Source organism: Sesamum indicum, linkage group LG11 (assembly GCF_026168435.1).
Source record: "Sesamum indicum cultivar Baizhima isolate 11 linkage group LG11, ASM2616843v1, whole genome shotgun sequence".
Lineage (NCBI taxonomy): Eukaryota > Viridiplantae > Streptophyta > Magnoliopsida > Lamiales > Pedaliaceae > Sesamum > Sesamum indicum.
The window spans coordinates 8,611,154-8,633,785 of record NC_142667.1 but is presented as its reverse complement, the minus strand read 5'-3'; the positions used below and the strand labels follow the sequence as shown (position 1 = coordinate 8,633,785).

The following is a 22,632-nucleotide window of genomic DNA, read 5'->3' as shown; positions in this document are numbered from 1 at the left end:
TCTGGTGTCTTTTTAGTTATATATGGAATAATATATGGTAAAAATGTTTTTTTTTTATTTTTGTTGGTATTAATTTTAAACAAGAGGGCAAAAAAGTCATTTAAATTAAAATTTATACTTAAATAACTCAGACATCCTTTGTGGGATGGAGAAAGTGTCTATGAGGTTTGCATCTAATGGCCATCTCTGGTACCTACACACACACACTAACCCAACTCCCACTTAGAGATGTCTTGTTGAGCTTTAAACCACTAGGTTGTTCCCTAAAAAATTTATTATTGGGATCCCATGATAAATAAGATTCTGAGTTCGAGTTTTATAAACGTGTGGGTATTTATCTTATTTTATTTGAATTTATTATTTTATTATTATTTATAATTCGATTGTTCTTCATTAATGTGTTAAAATAATGTAATTATTATTTCTTAAAAAATAATAAAAAAAGAAAAAGAAAAGTTCTAAGTTCAAGTCTTGACAGAAAATTCCCAAATTAGTCAACTGAGTAATAATTTTGTAATGTATATTTAAAAATTTCGAATAATGAACGCACAGTACAATAAATTCACATTAAATAAGACAGATATCGATCATAATAAATTCACATTAAATGAGACAAATACTCATAAATCTGATGAGATTCAAATAAATAACCTCAAATTTATTCATAGGAATTTGGTCTTAAATTCTCAACATATATTAATCAGGTTGTAGTGTGTTTTTTTAAAACGATTGCTACATACAGATATATCGATTTGACCAATAAAATTAATGATGATTCAAACTCATAAAATTAAATTTATTCGTGGGACCTCGATATTATATTGTCAGCATATATTAATCAAAGGTTGTATAGTGTAGTGAAGTGTGTTTTCAGTCATTTCAAAGGTTGTTTTCAAGGGTACAATATTGGTCCTGTCATAGTGCCAAATTAGGTGGACAAGAATTCAGATTGTGATGTAATGTTTTGCTCAACCCAATTATTCATCTCCAAACCAAAATAATATATCATAAGCCTTTTATTTTTTTTAATTTTAATACTAATAATTCAGTACATTTAGGGAAAATTTTATTAGAGAAAAAAAGTATTACACATAATAACCATAATTTATATTATACATGTTTGTAAGGAGTTTTTGAAAAAAAAAAAAAAACTATGATAATACGTTGTTTTAATTATTGACAAAAATATCGATGGTTTTTTTCACTTGTGTTGGTTTCGGATACAGGTACTCTATTATTTAAAGGTCGTTTGAGCTTTTCCTGGGAGTATGATTTGAGCTCTTGGGGAAGATCACCCATTATCCCTAAAGTAACTTTTATTCATTGAGCGACAGCCCTTCCACTCGGCACCATCTGAATCACATTTTATCTATGTTTTTATTATTTTATTTTATTCTAACTTATATTTTCTTTCGTTTATCAAGAAACTCAATAAATACACAGAATGGATTTTAAAACAACTTAATTTCGTAACAAAAATAATATATCTTTTTAAGTTTGTATTTTGAAAATTTAAGTACTTGGCCAGTACATATAGCACAGACGCAATTCTTCTTGATGGGTCTGCAGATGCCACCCGTGCTTTCGCATATTTACAACCGAAAAATTTGAAGTTTATTTAGTGTCCAAATTTAAAGTTTATAACCTCCTAACATATATAAAATAATTAATAGGCCAATTTAATTAAATTACCTCCTATAATTAACTCTACTAAACAATTTCCATTAAGCATTTATATTAAAAAATAAACTAGCATGAGGCAAAAATAATTAAAATTTTCCCACTAGAGAGAGAGATGGGCATATAAATAATTTAGTGGAAACCAAGTGATCATAATTGTGAAGAAATGAGGGCTACAATACAAAAATAACAATAAACATATAACCTAAATGTGCTATGAATTTCCCCACCACTATTGATGTCACAACCCATACAACATCCTATTTTCCACAAACATTCAATGGTGGGGTGATTAGGACAATATATTTTATATACATACTTTTTTGCCCATGCCCATTTATTTCTTTAATATCCCTAAACTCCCCTATCAAAGTATTTTTATGGGGTAAATTATATCGACATTTATTTTTTTATTATGCTTGAAAACTTATACGATGCTGCAAAGTGTTTGGTGAATTTTTCAAGAAAAATATCTTATAAATTGTAAAAATAATATGTTAGCAGCTTACAAGCTGTTTAAAATAAATAAATAAATAAGGAGTTGCTGACTTATTTTTAAAATCTTATGAAATATTTCTGAATTCATTATAAATTTGTTTTTATGAACATCTTATAAGCTCCATAATATTATTTTATCCAAACACTTCATAAATTTATTTTAAAATAAAATTTAATATCTTATAAATTCTAAAAATATCTTATAAGATGTATCGATTTATAAAAATTTTCAAATAACTTTCATCAAATACCCTCTTAGTCCCATAACGTGACAGTTCCAGAACCATCACTACTCATAGGTAATAGCAGGCCTTTTTTTGTGATAAAAATGATTTTGGAAGAATTTTGACAATTAATATTATTCTTTTTTAATTAAATACACATATAACATTACATGACTAATAACACTTAATTAGACCTAAATGTATTTCTAGTCTCGTAACTTAAATTATTTAGTGCTTTCGTCCTTTAAATTTTTAGAATAGCATTTTAGTCTTGTGTCTTCTAATTTTCGCGATTCCAGTCTTTTCTTTGCTGGAGTTCTCATAATTCAAATTATTTGGAGTCAGAAAAATGCATACATATCTCACATGACCTTTTAAATTTGAGGGTATTGTGCCTATTGACTCATTTTGGCTTGTATTTTGTCATATAACTTTATACGGTAGTATTTTGATCATGTGTCTTTCTAATGTTCGTAATTTCAATCCTTTTTTTTTTCATTGGGGTTTCACCTTTCACCTTGGTGTAGTTCACATCCAGCAAAAGAAAAAGGACTAAAATTGTAAAAACTAAAAAAATACAGAATCAAAATGCTATTTTAAAAAATTAAAGGACGAAAATGCCTACTAACCTAAATTACGTGGATCAATTCATTTAATCCTTATGATTGATTGGATTTGGTCAAACCCCATTTGGGAAAAAAGATATCTATAATGTAAATCATATGATGTTACCATAAAAAACAAGTAATAATATCATTTTATTTAACAATAATTTCCAATAAGAAAAATAATAATGATATCTTTTTTCTCTCGTCAGGAAAAAAAATAAAAATTTAGCATCACGTGATATCTATATTATATATATTTCAATATTTATTTAAAAGTTAGGAGAGTAGTGGTGAGTATATATAAATAGAGTGTGTGAGGTTTGTGGATCTCTACCTCCCCTTCCCCCCCCCCCCCCCCAACCCTCCTCCCTCTCATATGATATATTCTCTTCTGCATATGAGAATTTGCTTTAAACTTCGTTTTCATTCACACACACTCACTTGTGAAGAAAAGCAAAAGTTTCCATTCTCAGCCACAGAACTGCAGATTCAATTCTATTCTGCTTCTTCAGAAAAATAGATTGGGGAGAGAGAGATAGAGAGAGAGAAGGGTAAATGGTCTTGGAGAGAATGTTCACCACTCCTGCAAGTAAGAGCTCTTCCTACATATATATATATGTATGTATGTATGTATACACTTCCCTTCTCAACGACCAAAACATGCATGCCCCCCCCCCCCCAAAAGAAAAAGAAAGGGGAAAACTAACTATATGCATAAATGGGCTATTTTATGATAACTTTGGGATATATTTTTCGATATGAAAATACGGCTTTTTTTATTAGTTATATGTTTTTGGTGTTTTGGTCGTTCGATCAAATTCATAAGTCTCTCGTTTCTTGTTTTTTTCGACGTTCGTTAAGTTTGGTAGTTCTTGTTCTTGTTCTTGTTCGAAAACTATGGTGAACGCTGCTACAGTATCTATTTTTTTTTTTTTGGTTAATTTTTGTTGTGGTAAATAATTGAAGTAAGAAAAGAATAAAAAGTTCAGTATATATCAAAATTCCATAAATTTTGGTCTTATGTTGTTTGCATGGATTAAGGTGGTTAATTCATATATATATATATATATATATATATATTAGTGTTTTCATTTCCTACTTTGTGGTGAAGCTCATCAAGTGTAAGAGTGATCGGGAAAGAACAAACATGCTGTTATGCGCTTGAGATCCAAGATTTGTGGTCTTTTATTTGACCTAATCTTCAGTCTACATTCTAAGTTCCAAAGACAATCATTCTCTCCCCCTCATCAAAAATTTTTGTCCAAATTAAATTTGACGAACTGAGTCCGAACTAGAATTTCCCTTCTCTCTCTCTATATATATATGTTCGAAAATTTCTACGGTCATTATCATACTTATGTCAATATGATATGAACCTAATTATTGACGACATCGCACAGTCTATAAGAAACTTTATTTAAATTAGGTCCTATGAAACCCAATCAATCGCATAACAATTACTATACACTTGTCATATAATTATGACTATTTATCCCTTAACTGTATACTTAATGTTGTAATTATTTGAGACCCGACCAAATCTAATTTGAACTAAAAGTTTTGCAGGGTGTATATAAGAATTCTCCAATCCCTTATCTGAAGGGCCCCACCCCAAAATTATTTGTCTTAGAATGTAAGAATATAATTAGAATATTACCATGATTTGGACAAGAGGGTTTTAGTACTATGGAGCAGTACCAGTGAACCAAAAATTGCTTCACTTTTTTGTCTGAAGATCCTCGTGCTCCATGCATTCTGCTTTTAAATACAAGAAAAGCGTCTTAACAAGGACTCTTTTCATCCAAGAAGCGTTTTTTAGAAACTGATCCCACGTGAAAGTGCCGTTTCAGGGGGGGTGTTTGTTGAATAAACTCCTCAAGATGTGGGTTAAAAAGCTAATAGAATAAAAGTTGATGGGCTAGTTCATAAAAGAATCCAACAAGTAAGACAGGATCTGGGAGGCACCCCACATAATTTAAGCAGAAAATGTAAGAAGAAACAGAACAAAACATGTGATGACTCCCAGAAAACTACAAGAATTATATTCTTACATTAGGTTGGTTGCTAACACAGAGATTGTACCTTTACTTCATCTTTCACTGCAATAAAAGATTGATTTTTTTATCACAACTAATTACCAAGGGGTTAAATACAATTTAACTTGTGATACGGGAAATGAGCAAAAAAATCCTTATAATCTTTTTTATAGTAAATTACCTCTTGTTTTTTGGAAAATGAAACAAATTACCTCCTATCTAGATATTAGTTGCTATTTTAGCATGACGCCTAAACACTAACTATAGGTAAAAAAAAACCATGGCAAATGCTTGAATGATGGCTAAATCGATGTCAAATATTGATTAACCATCACAAAAGTTTACAAGTTTTCGTGCTGTTTTCACTAACTGTGTGCGTTGATAGTATTGATTTATCATAATTTTTAAGCTGTACTAATCTGTAATGCAGGAAAGATCCATCTTTCTATATTGAAAGAGATTTAGGATGAGCGAAGTCGATTTTGTTTGACAATTACATAGACGCTCATACTCTATTGACTTTCGAAGATTATATCGACACGTTGTGCAATATATATTGGGTTTTCATTGGGGAAAATTTGTCATGTAACATATGACTACAAAAGGTACACTGACAAAATCGAGCGATTGTTTTGACGAGCAGTGTAGTTCTACTTCAATAGCTATCATGTTTATTGTTGGAAAGCCTGAGTAACAGAGCACTTGCTCAAAACATATAGATCAAGAATATGTATCAGATCATAAAGTTTCTGATCTACAGAGAAGTAAATGAACCAACAAAATCATTTCATGTTTGAATGTGAAAATCATTATTTCTCTCATATTTTCAAGAACGTACATGAAACTGAAATTACCTGGATAGAGTTTTGTTTATCCTGTCGATGACCCCGTTGTTTGTCTTCGTTCTTGACAGATTTACGGTTTCTTGAATTTCGGGTAGCATGGCCGGAGCAGATCTCCCCCTGCCTGTGGGAAAATGCGAGTATAATCCTGCAACTTGGATTCCTAGCAGTTTTGATGCTCCACTTCATAAGAAACAATGTGCATTGTCTCTGCAAAGGGACAAAGAAAATGAAGGATGTAGAGAAATACCCCAAGGAACATGTTAAGTACGGCCTGTTGTTTAAACTAAGCATCGTCTGTTCCATCTTAATGCTCGGTGCTCACGTTGCAGCGTTGCTGATATTGCAAAGGAAAACTGGAACTCAGTGCCGATCCAGAGTCTCGGTCTTTTCGTCCAGGATTATGCAAGTGATATCGTGGGTGATCACTTTGATTGTACTGAACAAGATTCGAAACGGAAAGTACATCAAGTTTCCATGGATTTTGAGGTTCTGGTGGACGTCAAGCTTCTTGTTGTCTCTTGCTCGTGCCATGATAGATGCTCATTGTGTAATGACGAACAACGGCCAACTCGGGCTGCAAGAATATGCTGATATCCTGAGTTTTCTAGCTTCTGTGTGCCTGCTTGTTGTGTCAATCCGAGGGAAGACGGGCATGAGTTTCAGCATCTCAGACGACATTACTGAACCGCTCCTCAATGGTAAGAACGAAAAGCATGCAGAAGGAAAGAGGGATAGTCCTTACGGTAGAGCCACTCTTATCCAACTAGTAACATTTTCTTGGCTTAATCCACTGTTTGAGTTTGGCTTTAGGAAGCCGCTCGATCAGGATGAAGTCCCGGATGTTGACGTCAAGGATTCGGCGAGTTTTCTGTCCCATGAGTTTGATCAGTGCCTCAAGTACGTAAAGGAGACAGACAGAACTGCAACCCCTTCTATCTACAAGGCAATTTACATATTTGCAAGGAAGAAAGCAGCTATCAATGCACTTTTTGCAGTAACAAGTGCAGGAACATCCTATGCAGGGCCTTACCTTATCAATTACTTTGTCGACTACCTAAATGAGAAGAGATTTAGGAGCTTAGAAAGTGGATACCTTCTTGCACTAGGCTTCCTTGGGGCGAAATTGGTTGAGACAATAGCACAGAGGCAGTGGATTTTTGGAGCCCGACAACTTGGGCTTCGGCTGAGAGCTGCTTTGATTTCTCAGATATATAAGAAGGGCCTGATCTTATCGAGCCAATCACGTCAGAGCCGGGCTAGTGGGGAGATTATCAATTATATGAGTGTCGACGTACAAAGAATCACAGACTTCATATGGTACTTGAATACCATATGGATGCTGCCTGTACAGATCTCCTTGGCAATCTTTATTTTACATATGAATCTTGGAATGGGAGCTTTAGTAGCATTAGCTGCAACTTTGACGGTGATGGCCGGGAACATCCCGTTAACGAGGATTCAGAAGAGATACCAAACAATAATCATGGATGCCAAGGATGACCGAATGAAAGCCACATCAGAAATTCTTCGGAGCATGAAAACACTGAAACTGCAAGCATGGGACAGCCATTACCTTGAAAAGCTCGTGACTTTGAGAAAGACAGAGCATAACTGGATCTGGAAGTCACTTAGATTGAGTGCATTAACAGCTTTCATCTTCTGGGGTTCGCCGACGTTTATCTCGGTGATCACTTTTGGCGGATGTGTTTTGATGGGAATTCCACTCACAGCTGGGAGAGTCTTATCTGCTTTGGCCACATTCAGAATGCTCCAAGATCCTATTTTCAATCTGCCTGATTTGCTTAATGTGATTGCACAGGGAAAAGTTTCTGTTGAGAGAATTTCCTCCTATCTTCAGGAAGATGAGATAAAGTCGGATGCAGTTGAATATGTACCAGACGATCAAACGGAGTTCCATGTGGAGATTGATGGAGGAAAGTTCAGCTGGGACATGGAAACAAGAAATCCAACACTTGATGATATAGAGTTGAAAGTAAAAAGAGGAATGAAGGTGGCAATATGTGGTACCGTTGGCTCAGGGAAATCCAGTTTACTGTCGTGCGTACTCGGTGAGATGCACAAACTGTCAGGAATTGTGAGGATCAGCGGTTCAAAGGCCTATGTTCCTCAGTCCCCATGGATCTTGACTGGAAATATCAGGGAGAATATTCTCTTCGGCGAGCCATATGAAAGTGATAAGTACAATAGAACGATTGAAGCTTGTGCTCTGACAAAGGATTTCGAGCTATTTGCTGCCGGAGACCTAACAGAAATAGGTGAAAGAGGTATAAATATGAGTGGAGGGCAGAAGCAAAGAATACAAATCGCACGGGCCGTTTACCAGGATGCTGATATATATCTTCTTGATGACCCTTTCAGCGCTGTGGATGCTCATACCGGCACACAACTCTTTCAGGTCTGTTCGTCGTTCAGTTGCCCCGTTGATTTTGAGAATAATCCTCACTTAAGCTTGAAAATACCAAGCATAGTTTAACTTGAATTGCTACTTACACTCCACAGGATTGCTTGATGGGTGTCCTCAAGGACAAGACTATTCTGTATGTTACACACCAAGTTGAATTTCTTCCTGCAGCAGACCTCATTCTGGTAACTGTTTCTGTGATCGGTCAAATGAAGCATGAAATCGGTCACTTCTGCTCGACTAAGTATAAACTTTATGCCAACTAAGATCTACACAGAAAAATTGTCTTGTTTTTTCTGTCTTTTTTCTTATCAGAACTACACTTAGTTCTATAGTGTTGCATCATAACAGAAATTTTGACAGGTGATGCAAAATGGAAAAATTGGGCAAGCTGGGACATTTGAGGAACTCTTGAAACAAAATATCGGATTTGAAGTTCTTGTTGGTGCACACAACCAAGCTCTTGAATCAGTTCTAACAGTCGAAAACTCAAGCAGAACCTCTGAGTATGCAGCAGTTGAGAATGAAACAGACGCAGAAACCAGCACAAATCAAGAATTCCCTCATACCAAGCAAGACTCAGAGCATAATCTGTGTGTTGAGATAGCAGAGAAAGAAGGACGACTAGTGCAGGACGAAGAACGAGAGAAAGGAAGCATAGGGAAGGAAGTTTACATGTCTTACTTGACGACTTTCAAGGGCGGTGCCTTAGTTCCAATTATTCTTCTCGCGCAATCATCATTCCAAGTGTTGCAGATATCCAGCAACTACTGGATGGCGTGGGCTTGTCCAACAGGAGACGATGAGCCATTAACCGGAATGAATTTTGTGTTAGCTATATATACGCTTCTTGCTGTTGGAAGTGCGTTTTTTGTGCTTCTCCGAGCTTCTTTAGTTGCCATAGCAGGCCTTATGACAGCGGAAAAGCTCTTTAGCAATATGCTGCACAGCATTCTCCGTGCTCCAATGGTGTTCTTTGACTCTACTCCTACAGGAAGAATCTTGAATCGGGTAAGTGCGTCAAAGTACGTTAACATACATATTTTCTCAGTACCTTAATGTATGAGCTACAAAAATGTTAAAGCTCAGGACTATGCTAATGATGTGCACAGGCTTCCACGGACCAAAGCGTTCTCGACTTGGAAATGGCAAACAAATTAGGTTGGTGTGCTTTCTCCATAATCCAGCTTCTTGGGACTATAGCAGTCATGTCACAAGTAGCATGGGAAGTATTTGTCATTTTCATTCCAGTAACAGCAATCTGCATATGGTACCAGGTGAGCATTTGCTTCGAGCTTCTAATCTTCCCGCTGAAAATTTCTTCTGTCAACATCAGTCAATTAATCTTTTGTCGTGTTTTCAGCAATATTACATACCAACAGCAAGAGAGTTGGCCCGTCTAGCAGGAATTCAAAGAGCTCCAATCCTTCACCACTTTGCAGAGTCACTCTCTGGAGCAGCAACAATTCGTGCTTTCGACCAACAGGAACGCTTCACTGATGCTAACCTCTGCCTCATTGACTGCCATTCAAGACCATGGTTTCACAATGTATCAGCAATGGAATGGCTTTCTTTCAGACTGAACCAGTTGTCCAATTTTGTCTTCGCCTTCTCACTCGTTTTGCTTGTGACTCTCCCTGAAGGAATCATAAATCCAAGTAAGATACTTTTGATTAAAAAAATGTAACTTAAATATTTCGTTTACGCCTATTCAGAAGAATACAAGATGTCGATAGGACAGGCATCAGCGCCATCGTTTATTAATTTTCAGGCGGAAGCTGATTAACCATATCTGTTACAGGCATCGCAGGGCTGGCTGTCACTTACGGAATAAATTTAAATGTTTTGCAAGCTTCTGTGATATGGAATATATGCAATGCAGAAAACAAAATGATATCAGTTGAACGGATTCTTCAATACTCAAACCTTGCAAGTGAAGCCCCCCTCGTTATTGAAGATTCCAGGCCGCCAGCAAACTGGCCGAACGTTGGAAGTATTTGTTTCTCAAATTTGCAGGTAAGACTCTAAGGCTCACATTTCTGAACAAAGTCAAACTGTTTGGGCAGTAATTGTTAGTACAGGAACGATTTACTTACAGTTTCTTGAATGATTATCTGAGCAGATACGCTACGCTGAGCATTTCCCCTCCGTCTTGAAAAACATTACCTGCACCTTTCCTGGGAGGAAGAAAGTCGGGGTTGTGGGGAGGACAGGAAGCGGTAAATCGACTCTCATACAGGCCATCTTCCGCATTGTAGAGCCTAGAGAAGGCAGCATTATCATTGATGACGTCGATATATCCAAGATTGGTCTTCATGACCTGAGATCAAGGCTCAGTATCATTCCACAGGATCCGACGATGTTTGAGGGAACTGTTAGAGGAAATCTCGACCCATTGGAGCAATATTCGGACACTGAGATTTGGGAGGTACGAATTCTACCCTCAAATAGAATAAACAACATAAAAGACTGATGCTTAACTTTTTATTGTTTAATAATCCTAGCGAGTTAGCAATAACAACATTGTGCTTTAAATTGAATCAAACCATACAAGATTCATCAAGTCGAATGGGCTTCCTTAAATTTACTTTCTTTGCAGGCACTGGATAAATGTCAACTAGGAGATATCGTGCGTCAAAAGCCAGAGAAGCTGGAAGCTACAGGTCAGCTTTTTAGTCTTTACTGCCTCAGTTGTTCATTAGTGACCACCGTACCACATCTTGCCGTAAAGGCTACTAAAACATCAAGATTTTGACAGTGGTCGAAAATGGAGAGAACTGGAGTGTCGGCCAAAGGCAGCTATTTTGTCTTGGAAGAGCTCTACTAAAGAAAAGCAGCATTCTTGTTCTCGATGAAGCAACTGCATCCGTTGATTCTGCAACTGATGGAGTGATACAGAAAATTATCAGCCAAGAATTCAAAGATCGGACAGTTGTGACAATAGCACACAGAATCCACACAGTAATAGACAGCGACTTTGTCTTGGTGCTCAGTGACGGTAAGAAATACAAGTCCATAGTCTAATGATCTCCTATGCTCCCGAGATTGTAATGCATGAAAGTTGATTTTTCTTGAGCAGGAAGAATAGCAGAGTATGACACCCCGGCTAAGCTATTGGAACGAGAAAATTCTTTCTTCTCCAAGTTAATTAAGGAGTACTCCATGAGATCGCAGAGTTTCAACAGCGTTCCTAAGTTGGAGCATTAACCTTTGACTCCAAGATTGCTGGAAGCTGCACCTCAAGTCGAGTACTATGGAAGAAACATCGCAACCTAAGAAAACCAAGGTGTCTGGATAAGCTTCTCAAGAGATCAAAGAACCGTCTTCACGAGTTTAGATGAAATGTGGCATCTTTGTTGGTGCATTCAGCAGTCAGAAATAGAAAGCTTCAAAGTAACAGTTAGTCTAGCTAACGTTTATAATGTTGTTACTCTATGCCGGAAAGCTCATGAAAAATAATGTAAGCACGTACGATGAAATAGGTGAATAAATTTACTGTTCTCTAGCCAAGTTGAAACATTCAGATTTTTGCAATCAAAGTTGCATAGGATGATTCAGAACACATCAAGCTTTTTTGTTTAGTACAAGGCCTTCTTCCATTCCCAGCCCAGATTTGTTAGTTCTTGGTTTTACTAACACCATCAAGCAAACAACATGTACCTTAAAGTTCACTACTATGATCTCCTCAAAGCCTGTTCTTGATATGAATACACTTCCTATCCTATATAACAATGTAGCTTGTCAGAACAAACCGATAGGCAAAGCTGTGTCACCCTATTTCAACAAAGCATATTGTTTGTTACCATGTAAAGTTGATTATACTCCATTGTTTCTCCTTGTGTGCATTGCTGAGGTTATATATGCAGCAAGTAACTCTTAGCAGACAAATAATAACAATTCCATCAACATATATACACTCATCCAACCTATATATTATATGATTGTACGTAATATCGGGAGTAATATTTTTTCTATGTGTGTCTCACATGTAAAGCGTGATTTAAACTCGTATAAAAGTCGTGTGAAAAAGATAAGCTCATAAAACTTTCTACCCGAACATACATTGTGTACTTGCACCTAGAACACAGATACCAAATCAATCACATTGCAAGTGTTGTTATGCTTTCAATATGATTATTCGCTCTTCTTAGATTGTAAACTAGTCACATGAGAAGTTTATTGAATTTGCATGTGCAATTAACTTGAGTTTAACCAAACTTGACTCTAAATATAATTTTTGATAAAAAAAAACCATGCCAATCACCACTCACGCAAGTCTTTAAAAACCGTTGTACGCTCAAATGTGTGCACATAATTAATTAAAAACTTAATTGTTGTCTTTAAACATATATATTCATTGTAGAAGATAAAAGATATTAAAAAGAATAAGAAAAGGAAATTGTATAGAGAAATGAAAGAAAATTGAAAATTAAGAGGAGAAAATAAAAATTAGTGCGATAATATGAAAAATAATAAGAAGAAAAGATTAGAATTATTCTTTTTAATTGTAAAAGAGTATAGACAGAAGATGCAAATAATTAGGAGTTGCTACTCATGTTATTAAGGGCGGCTGTAGTGCGACTTTGGCAAGAAATAAGTCCACACGATTTTGTGACTTAAAAGTGAGAGGAATAGCGTTTTACAGTCGGAAAAAGAAGAAACTCAGTAAGAGCACCGCACCGCAGGGGATTTGATGCGAAGAAGACGAGAAGATAAAACGATTGAAACCCAGAAGAAAACGACAAGAATGCTTGCAGTATGGTGAGGAGTAGCAGATAATGGCGGTGATGGTGAGAGCGACGAATTCACTGACAACCGTCAGATTGGAAGCAACGAGTACCGGTAACGGTACGCCAGCTCCAGAGAATCTGAACCCACCGGCAGCGGCGAGTCCACTTCTCTCGGTGGTCCCGAAACCGTCTTGGGTCGTCAGAACTGAGGCATGTATATCTTCCATTTCCGTTCTTTTTTCGTAATATGGTCGAAATTAAGAAAAACGTTAAGCAGTATTTTGGGGAATGAGTCTGATGAATTTGGGGCGGGTTTGGAGTGCAGGGTTTTTGCTGAATACTAGGTTTTCTACGGGGATTCGTTGTTTTTGAAGAATGTAAACTTTCCTGGTGGAAATGAAAATCATGGGCTTCACTTCCATACTCGAATCTTCTCTCTAAGTTTTAATCTAAGTAACGGAATGTAGGGATATGGTGATTCTTACTCGAAGCCGTGAATTTGCAATCATTTCAAGCTCAAATCTTGATTTAATTGACAAAAAACTGTACTTGTTGAAGATCTTCATCTATGGGTTGGTAGGATTTGTTGCTATAATTACTCGGAGATCATTGCTATAGATCTCATTGGGAGGCTGGACTTGAAGTTCAGGTTGGAAATTTCTATTGATCAGAGTCTGATACACAACCTGATTCAGCTAGAATTTCCCCATGATGTTAGTGTGGTGAACATGCATAATCCATATCATTGCCCTGTGCAAGTCAAATCAGGCTAGTTTTTGTTCTTTGAATTGAGAAATGCCGAATTCCAAAGTATCAAATTTTGTTGTCAATATGCAACAACAATGATAAGGATAAATCTGAAAAGAAGTAGTTGCTTTCTTTGTTGATTTATTAAACATGCAGTTGTAGCAATATCCAATTCTCTAATGAAAATGATTCTTCTCACATATTACCTTATTTGTTGTAGTCGAATGTCCGGAAACAACGCATAATGAAACCAGATCCGCCGTGCGTTGTCTGCAGAGGAAGCGGTAGAGTTGATTGCCACAGCTGCAATGGAAGCGGTAGCTCTTTCTGTCTTCTCTCTTTCTGCATTATTCTGCCTTTCCCAGTGATTTTGAGCAAAGTGATCTTTTAGAGTTACTACTACTTATATATGAGGGATGAAGATGACATTGAAGTGTTTATTGAATTTTTGCAATATGGAGCATGAAATGTGTGAAAAAGTTGGCATAAAGTGTAAGGTTGGGTCAGGCTCCATAATTCGGTACTCATTATTAGACCAGCTGGGTTGCATTTTACATTGCGAACTATGCATTTCAAAATGCTGTGGTTGTCGTTTACCTTCTCAACAATCTTGTTTGATGTTTAATCCCACAGGTCGGACAAATCACGCCCAATTGGCAATCCTTCCTAAAGGAGAGTGGCCAAAATGGTAAGATTGGGAACTTCCAATGTAATAACCAAAGTTTGGATAAACTATGGTCGCATCGTGGAGATTTGTAGGTGATCTCTCATCAGATGTTACTTATGATTCCACACAGGTGCCGGAGTTGTGGTGGAAGTGGTCTTGGGTACTGCAACCGGTGTCTTGGAACAGGAGAATACAGGTACATAATGGGATTCAAGTTTATGAACAAGGAGTCTGATCAACTCCAAGATAACCAAATATATCAAGTTCGTCGTAAGATGGGCTCACATTCATTCACGGAGCTACTGCTGAATGATGACCAGTTGGATTCAGACGGGGAGAGGTGAACTATGATGGTACTTCCCCTGGTTTTCTGTTTGTGGAAGGTGGTGGTAGTTTGGGTACTGCTCTATGGCAACCTGCGTCTGTACATGAACCCTCATAAAAAATTCTAGAAACCTCAATTTCTCCAAGTTTCTCTAAAGTCTTCCGTGCAGTCGCCCTTTTAATTTTATGTTATTTTAAGTTATCATGACTAAGAGAAATATTGCAATTGTAGTTTTATTTCTTAACTGACCTTTAAAAGAGAAATGAAAATGCAACAATTGACTAATCGGGAGAACACAGAAGTTTCTAGAAGTTAAGCTATAAAGGACTAGAACTGAAATCAGCATTTTTGGCACGTAATTTCAGTTCTACCATGAATAAAACCTGCAAATAAGCTAGTCTGGAAATGTATTTCAAATGAACTCCTAGATATGAGAGTTCATTTGAAAAAATATTTCCTGTTTGATTGTTAACATTAAATGAATTTTTAAAAAAATCGCATCTTTAGAGCTCTACTTTTAGAAAGTGGGAGAATGATGGTTTCACTAAATCATACTTGTTGCATTTTTAGAAAGTGAATATTAGTGGCTTTTCACCTAAACATTGTTCTATTAATGCTAGAAGAGTTCTTGTTGAAAAGTGCAGTCTCTACATGGACTTCATTGTCTGCCAAAAGGGAGACTCAACAGTTTTTCAGAGACATGAATTATCAAGCATGCCGTAAATTGAATACAGGAAACTGAGACTTTTAAACCAACTATGGATGCACATAGCATAACAAAAAACTATAGCTATTCCAAACAGAAGAAAATGCATTCACACAGGAGTTGTAGTCTCGGGAACACGTACAAGATCCGGCTTCAAGAAGTAACTCCATACGGTATAAGAGCTGCAGCTACTATCCTTCCTTCTTCATTCAATATGTTGTAAGTTGATGCAGCGTTCCTCTGCAACATAGCAAGAAGAATATACATTACAGGCAACTTTCAATAGAAGAGCGGAATATCAAACTGCTCCTCTACTTCAAAGTCAAGGCATTGACATAATACGGGATGATACGAAAGGAATGCATTATAGGATGCTATGAATCTAAGAAATAGTAAAAATTATAAAATAAAATAACATAAATTACTACCGCATTAGTATATTTCAAGTAGTTTTAGAATAAAATTAAATAAAGCATTATGATCAAACTTGAATTTGTAATAGAAAATATTCATTTTATAGTAACACCATCAAGTAAACCATATTACAAAAAGTCTATCAAAGAAGTAGTTCATACACCAACCCGCGATAAAGCAATGTTATCGGGTATCATAGCTGATGATACGATAGGCCGACAATATTATCGTATTGGCAACATCATCTAATACTATAATATTGCTTGGAGAATAATAGGTATTGGCAATACATATATACTTGGAGAATAATAGGTATTGACGGATATTGTCAGATGAGCACATATCTGCTGTCGTCATCAGATATCGATACTTTGAACCACACCACCAGTAGCATACAACCACATTGTGACATGGAAGCATTGAAGGGAAACGCAGAGTTTTGATCTGTAACAGTTTGTATGAATGATATTGCTATCATTCAGAGTCATAACTTGCTTAATACATCACATTGACTTTTGGCAAATAGACTTGAACCAATGTGAATATGGCACAATCATGGGACTAAAGGGGAAGGACTGTCGGGAATAAGGAAGATCAAACCTAAGTAGCATATGATGAGAATTACGAAATTTTTGTACGATCAAATTTTACAATGAAATCGAGCTACACATACATGTTCCAAAAGATTGAGAGCACTTACTGAGTCAACTGGCTCTAGTTTCATGCCAATGGAACGAACGAAGCTACGGAGTTCAGGATTTACCGGCTGAATATACCTTCCACATCCAAGAATCAAAATCTCTGATATCAAGAGATATGTGATTTGGTTACCAACATAAAATAATTAATAGTGATGAAATAGAAAAACAAGTGTACTTCCTACACCAATCTTGCATTTACTTTCAAGTATGTTATTAACCAATTACCAACTTTTTACTCAAACAGAAGTCTAAGGTTAATTATTCAAGTCAAGAAACAAGCGTCTTAAAATTTTCAACTGCGAAAATGACATAAATATATATCTAACTCTCGTATTTTTGCATATGTTGCAGAAGTTAAATCTTGCAATGAGCTTTCGGTAAAGAAAAGATAAGCTTTTCCCATAAAATATTGTTCATAGCATGCTTGAACCAGTGGCTGTAATAGTCCATGGATCAGATTAACATATATTTGAGAATTTGGGTACACTAATTCATTTACGTTACTCCTGGTCAACATGGTCAACCTAGGCCTATTAAAAATATACCTATAATATATAAAATTAGCCCGTTAAATATGCTCAATATTAATTTTAATCCGATAATTATGCCCATTTTTTGTAAGTCCATTAAGCTCAAAATTGATGAAATTTAGTCCTTCAAGAGCCAGAAATTTTGATTTTTAACCGAACAAATGACATGGCATGACAATTGGATATTTTTTAAAGGGTTTTTAGCCCTAAGTCACTTTAGAAAATGAGTTGGATGACATGTTGAATATAATTATATTATATGAATTATTATAATATTAAAAATAAAATTATAATACTATAATTATAATGTAATTATATAATTATAATTTATAAAAATAAAATTATTATTTTAAAAAAGTAATAATCAAACCCCCCCCCCCAGCAACCCCCACCCCAAGACCGGCTCCCCCTTCCCCCCCCCACCCCACCCCCCTCCCCAACCCCCCACGCCCCCTGCTGCCGTCGGCCATTGCACCATCGCCCTCGATCGCCATCGCCCAGGGGCAAGGGGCCGACGGAGGGTGCAGCCGTGCCATCCTCTGTTCGCCCCCGTTGCCTTTTTTTTAATTTATTTTAATTAATTTAATATGTTACTGAAATAATATTATATTAAAATTTACATATAAAATAATATTTTATTATTAATAAAATATAATAAATGATATATAATATTATATATTACATTAGCTGCAGCCTTAAATGGGAGAAAGAAGGGCAAAATCATCAAAAGAATACAATTTCCAGACCCATACTTGCAGCCAACGCGCGTGTTGGTCTCAGGAGGTTTTTTGAATTTTTTTTCATATCACAGGGGTGTAATTAATACTTTATTTTTTATAAGAGTTTTTTTCAACATTTTCAATATCACAGAGGGCATCCTTTGATTTTTCCCATATTCTAATTATTGATAGTAAAGAACCCAACTACACAATCACTAGTATATGCAATGTCTAACCTTTTCATGTAAACAAAAATTAAAATAGTCACCAACAATTTGATCCTAATTCTGATCACAACTTAGTCTATCCTAATCTAATCATGTCCAATAAAGTAAAGGAGCCCTAAGTGAATATGGAAACCTCAAATCAATTCAAGAAAAGTAGTTTAGACTTTACACGCATTTTTACAAAGATTTCTCACCTGGTATTGGCCGCACAGTCTTAAAAATAGATAAGCTGCAGAAAATTATGAGAACAAAATTATACATCATCATAACAACTAAAAGTAGATGTTTATTAACATTAGAAACTTTACACAACAAACTTTTTGTAAAGTTCTGTTTTTAAATGTGAAAGGCTATAGAACCAGCAGAAACACATCTTGTCAACAGAGTTCAAATCTAAAAAGATTGACTTATGCAATAAAAGCATTTAAGAGACTTAATTACGTACAACAGACAATCATCTGTACCTATTCAATTCTATCATGTAATGAACAATCAAGGGATGTTGCAATTGAAAAAACTATCAGCACAAAAGTTCCATCTTTAGGGCAGTAGTTCACACTGAGTGACTTTTCCAATTTCATAGAAAAACGTTGACCAAAAATAGATAAATACCAGTAAGTGTATATAGACGTTCCGCTTTAGTAAATAACTTCTAGAAAGCATATAGTATTCTTTTGATTGGCTGATCATTTTCTAATTTTGAACAATATATAGCATCTGAGAAAAGACAAAAGCATTCCTTTCTTTGATATAAAACTTCTAAATATTTGGGTAAATGCTACGAAGAACTCGTCATAAAAACTTCACACCTCCAAAGTAATCTAAACAGGGAAATTTCATGCTCTCTTTTGGGCTCTTCACCAAATCTCACTACTAGGAAGCTCTAAGAGACAATGGCTAATGATTCAGCCCCAAATCTCACTACTATCCTCTCAACCCATTCAATTTGTCAGACACTCAATGATAGACTTGGAAGTTGGCAATAGCAAGTAAAAGAGAGAACAGTAGAGAATCGACATCAAGCTACTTCCTTCTTCCTGATAAAAAAGTCAACAAATTTAGGAATCAAGCTCATGTACCTTTCAACAGTTATCTCCGAAAATTTGTTTGGAGCCCAAGACATTAGCAAATTTCCTACACAAAGCAAGCTACCCTCATACCTGACTCCATTTATTTTGAAACCTGTATCATCAAACCTGTCAAAACATAGAAGAAAAGTTAGAACTGAAAACTAACCACTTCCATGAATATTTAACAACAGTTTCAGCATGCCTCCTCTTCATACAAACTTCTTCAACATACAAACCATAAAATAAAATCCATACACACACAGTACACAAATATAAGCAGCGATAGTGTCAGGCCCGAGACCTGTGAATATGTTCGATACAAAAATTGCCTAAACCCAACCAGGTTCAACTTTAACTTGAGCAATGAACAACTTGCCCAATAAGGATATCTGATTGATGCACATAATTTCTTGAGCCAAAATGAGGTGTTTTACTTTTCCCATTTCTATTTCATATGGAAAAGGCCACAACGGTCTCCGTTTTCCAGAAAGTGACATTCTCAGTACAATATGATACAATCCATGATTGATCATCTACCGTCTTATAGATGACTCCTATGGTTTCAAGTCCTAGTCGTCAGGGCAACATGACACAATCTAATGACTAATCCCCTGGTATCGGGATTCTAGAGGGCGCCCCTAGGGTTCAGAAGGTGCTCTCGTGCATGCAGCACTTTGTGCCTCGAGACAAGAGGTGGCTTCCTCACTCATAGCACTTGTTCTTCTTATCACTTGTTGCAGTATTCCAACTGGCAATTTTTAGATCACAAAAGATTATATTCTCTCACTGAGTTCCCTTGCAACTAGTCACACTTGTCACCCCATACATGTTAGCAGAGAAGTCCTACATTCAGGCATGAACTAATTCAAATTAAATCCTAAAATATATGGGGAACTTCATCACCTCTGTTTGAAAATGCTATCCTTCCTATCCAGGACTACCCCAACTACACATCCTAGGCCTCCCGCGGCAATTGCGCACCACGGATGCTTCTATACCATTTGTCACGCATTGTAGGATGTAGAATTGTATCCAAACCCATTAAGTGCAAGCTTAAATTGAGCTAGGAACATACTTGCCTGGAAAGGAAATCCAATATACGTGCTTAGTTCTTTTGCCAAAAATTATGAGGTGTACTCCTTTTCTATTCTCATTCATATGGGATCAAGCACCATAGTAGCAACATCCAGTAGACATTAACTTCATGATATTGACTTTATCAGGTTAACTGAAACATAGAAAAAATTGAACTTATCGAACTAAGAACTCTTCTCTATGATATTCACTTTATCAAGTTAACTGCATGGAAATTTGATCTTTACCAAAATAAAGTTACAAAAGAAGGTCAAAATTTCCTCTCTAATGTTATCCTGTTCCAGCAAGTATTTAAGAGTTGAACCATACTCATTTTCAAAGTAAAACTGATAACATGTACGAGTTTCGAAGCACTTAAGACTATAATGCAGTGTCAATGCAACAATTTCAACATGTTTACATAATGCACATAATAATACTTAATGTAGGCAAAAGGAAGTTCATAATCACGACACAAACAGAGAGGGTGAAAGATAATCTATAGCCATAATCCAACAGCAGAAGGCCGAAATGACCGAGTCTCAACTCTGAAAAATGGAGGTCTTCATCAACATCTTTTGGCTTAATTCCGAGCTTTAAACTTGTTTTGTCATAACATTGATCAAAAGAGAACTTTGTTTACAAAAACAAAACGCATCATTTTGTAAGCATGCTAATTCACACCTAAAATAAATTAATTAACGAAAAAAGAAACGGCTCCAAGAACCAAGAATTCGGGAAAAAAGCAAAGAAAGGGAAACTATAATTTTGCTATACAGAACGTAGTTTCAATCATCTATTTCTCTTTTCCTTCCATTGTCTGAAACCAGAAAATGATACTAAAAAGTACTTTTAATTACGAGGGTTTTATAACTTAATGGAATAAACAACTCCAAGAAACCAAGGAAGAGAACCAAACAAGAAACTACACAAAGATAGAGAATTTGGTGAAAGCAAAGTCCATACTCTTGGAACCGTAGCTGGTCTTCCGGGACATTATCGATGAGATTGATCTGATCGTAGAGAGAGAAGGCTCGTCTCAGCGACGGCAACACCGTGTGGTGCCTCGGCGGCGCTTCTTTCCGCAACGAACGCATAAGCGTCGGCAGCGCCGCCACCGCTCTCTGTCTCACCGCCATCTCTTATGGTGATTCTGCTCGTCTCCGGTGGGGGTGCTGGAGTAATGTGGAAATTTGGGCTTTCTCAGATTTTTTAGGCCCTCTGGTTTTTGGGTATTTGCAAATTTCCCCTTCTTTTTGGTGTAATTGTTCTTAGTACATTACATTATTGAATAATTACACGTTCATTTTCTCAACTTTCCTCTTATGAATGAGAATAATTCTTTTAAAGAGAAACATTATTGGTGAAATCAACCATTTTATTGCAATAATTATTATTTTTCGGAACCATAAACAAAAATTATCATAATAATAAAATAAAAGATCCTTTTATTTAATCAAATAATTAATTAACATTTTAATATTATTACTTAATTTTTTTTATTGCTAATACTCTTTCTTGCAATTTAGCGTTTTTTGGTAGAAGGTAAATTTCATATATAAAATTTAATGTACAACAATAGCATCCTCATTCTTTTCTTGTCGCGCTATCTTCCATATTCTAAAGACAAAGATTGTTTCTAATGAAGTAGGATTGTACTGGACAAGCAATTTTTGTCTAATTTCTTCGATAACTATACCGGCTACTGCTTGCGGATTCCTGAATGTATTCTGGAATGTTCGTCGATTCCGTTCCTCCCAAATATGATAGATAAGCGATGCAAGAGTAGCCTGATTTTTCAGCATTTATTAAGCGTTTACCTCGCCACTGTCGTGTAGCCTATTGAATACCCAAGCTCCATGGTCTGTAAGCCAATGCCATCGTACGCACCTTTGGATATGCTTGATACTAGAAATGGGATACGGACATTGAAACAATAGGTGTTCGTGGCTCTCACCAACTTGGTCACCACATAAGACACAGTTCCCTCTTACATATTGCAGCCATGATTTTTTTAATGGATTGTTATCCATAAAATAAACGCATTTTTTGGGATTTTCAAAGGTTCTAATAGCAGTGCGCTACACATTATCAATTGATCTTGTTAGGCAAAAGGCCGCAAAGCATGTTTCACCATTTGATTTCATCTCGTTGGCCCTAACGATGTGGTAAGTTGTCCGTAATGTGCATCCAATCGAATGCAACAGTCTCTGGCTAGTGCCAGCCAGAAAGGGTTGACGGACCAAACAACAGTTACTAATGAATTTATTGATTTCTACCAACGGCTTCTGGGAGGGGTTAGACGGAACCGAGCTGTACTTACGGCATTTGTGTCCGTGGGCTCAACGCCTGTTGTCGATTGCGGAAGGACGTGACTTGATGCAGCCAGTCACACCGCATGAGGTCAAA

At 36.2% G+C, this 22,632-nt stretch overlaps 3 protein-coding genes across 6 annotated transcripts; 2 read left to right on the top strand and 1 right to left on the bottom strand.

Annotated features, from left to right (window-relative positions):
- Positions 1 to 3,368: 3,368 nt before the first annotated feature.
- ABCC9 (multidrug resistance-associated protein 9) lies at positions 3,369 to 11,875 on the top strand. 2 transcript variants are annotated; one of them, XM_088875894.1, is made up of 12 exons: positions 3,369 to 3,599; positions 5,477 to 5,651; positions 5,960 to 8,307; positions 8,412 to 8,498; positions 8,677 to 9,324; positions 9,426 to 9,590; positions 9,677 to 9,971; positions 10,115 to 10,329; positions 10,436 to 10,741; positions 10,913 to 10,976; positions 11,072 to 11,311; positions 11,393 to 11,875. In XM_088875894.1, exons 2-12 carry the CDS (start codon positions 5,639 to 5,641, stop codon positions 11,518 to 11,520), a joined length of 4,509 nt encoding a protein of 1,502 aa, XP_088732020.1. In that variant the 5' UTR covers positions 3,369 to 3,599; positions 5,477 to 5,638; the 3' UTR covers positions 11,521 to 11,875. The 2 variants fall into 2 exon arrangements, with proteins under 2 accessions (XP_088732020.1, XP_011093464.2); XM_011095162.3 differs by lacking the exon at positions 5,477 to 5,651.
- LOC105173430 (uncharacterized) lies at positions 5,738 to 21,438 on the bottom strand. Of its 3 annotated transcripts, XR_016062950.1 has the most exons (14): positions 21,190 to 21,438; positions 19,159 to 19,275; positions 18,274 to 18,308; positions 16,603 to 16,703; positions 15,631 to 15,728; positions 10,410 to 11,194; positions 9,690 to 9,950; positions 9,368 to 9,623; positions 8,989 to 9,301; positions 8,233 to 8,508; positions 7,920 to 8,154; positions 6,985 to 7,835; positions 6,139 to 6,827; positions 5,738 to 6,051 (listed from the first exon to the last, which is right to left on the bottom strand). XR_016062950.1 is itself a non-coding variant. In XM_011095160.3 (5 exons), the coding sequence occupies exons 1-5, from the start codon at positions 21,360 to 21,362 to the stop codon at positions 15,642 to 15,644; spliced, it is 513 nt and encodes a 170-aa protein (XP_011093462.1). In that variant the 5' UTR covers positions 21,363 to 21,436; the 3' UTR covers positions 15,371 to 15,641. The 3 variants fall into 3 exon arrangements, 1 of the variants encoding a protein (XP_011093462.1); XR_016062951.1 differs by lacking the exon at positions 10,410 to 11,194; XM_011095160.3 differs by lacking the exons at positions 5,738 to 6,051; positions 6,139 to 6,827; positions 6,985 to 7,835; ... (4 more) ...; positions 9,690 to 9,950; positions 10,410 to 11,194 and having other exon boundaries at positions 15,371 to 15,728; positions 21,190 to 21,436.
- ENA (DnaJ/Hsp40 cysteine-rich domain superfamily protein) lies at positions 12,952 to 14,938 on the top strand. Its single transcript, XM_011095161.3, has 4 exons — positions 12,952 to 13,253; positions 14,011 to 14,107; positions 14,424 to 14,478; positions 14,588 to 14,938. The coding sequence occupies exons 1-4, from the start codon at positions 13,092 to 13,094 to the stop codon at positions 14,799 to 14,801; spliced, it is 528 nt and encodes a 175-aa protein (XP_011093463.2). The 5' UTR covers positions 12,952 to 13,091; the 3' UTR covers positions 14,802 to 14,938.
- Positions 21,439 to 22,632: the final 1,194 nt, after the last annotated feature.

Coding starts and splice junctions, on each gene's coding strand:
- ABCC9 (XM_011095162.3), top strand. CDS start 3,566: ATGGTCTTGGAGAGAATGTTCACCACTCCTGCAA. Junction 8,308..8,411: donor CCGGCACACAACTCTTTCAG/GTCTGTTCGTCG, acceptor TACACTCCACAG/GATTGCTTGATGGGTGTCCT. Junction 8,499..8,676: donor CTGCAGCAGACCTCATTCTG/GTAACTGTTTCT, acceptor AAATTTTGACAG/GTGATGCAAAATGGAAAAAT.
- ENA (XM_011095161.3), top strand. CDS start 13,092: ATGGCGGTGATGGTGAGAGCGACGAATTCACTGACAACCGTCAGATTG. Junction 13,254..14,010: donor CTTGGGTCGTCAGAACTGAG/GCATGTATATCT, acceptor TATTTGTTGTAG/TCGAATGTCCGGAAACAACG. Junction 14,108..14,423: donor CCACAGCTGCAATGGAAGCG/GTAGCTCTTTCT, acceptor TTAATCCCACAG/GTCGGACAAATCACGCCCAA.
- LOC105173430 (XM_011095160.3), bottom strand. CDS start 21,362: ATGGCGGTGAGACAGAGAGCGGTGGCGGCGCTGCCGACGCTTATGCGT. Junction 19,276..21,189: donor GACCAGCTACGGTTCCAAGA/GTATGGACTTTG, acceptor ATGTTTTGACAG/GTTTGATGATACAGGTTTCA. Junction 18,309..19,158: donor TCGGAGATAACTGTTGAAAG/GTACATGAGCTT, acceptor AATTTTCTGCAG/CTTATCTATTTTTAAGACTG.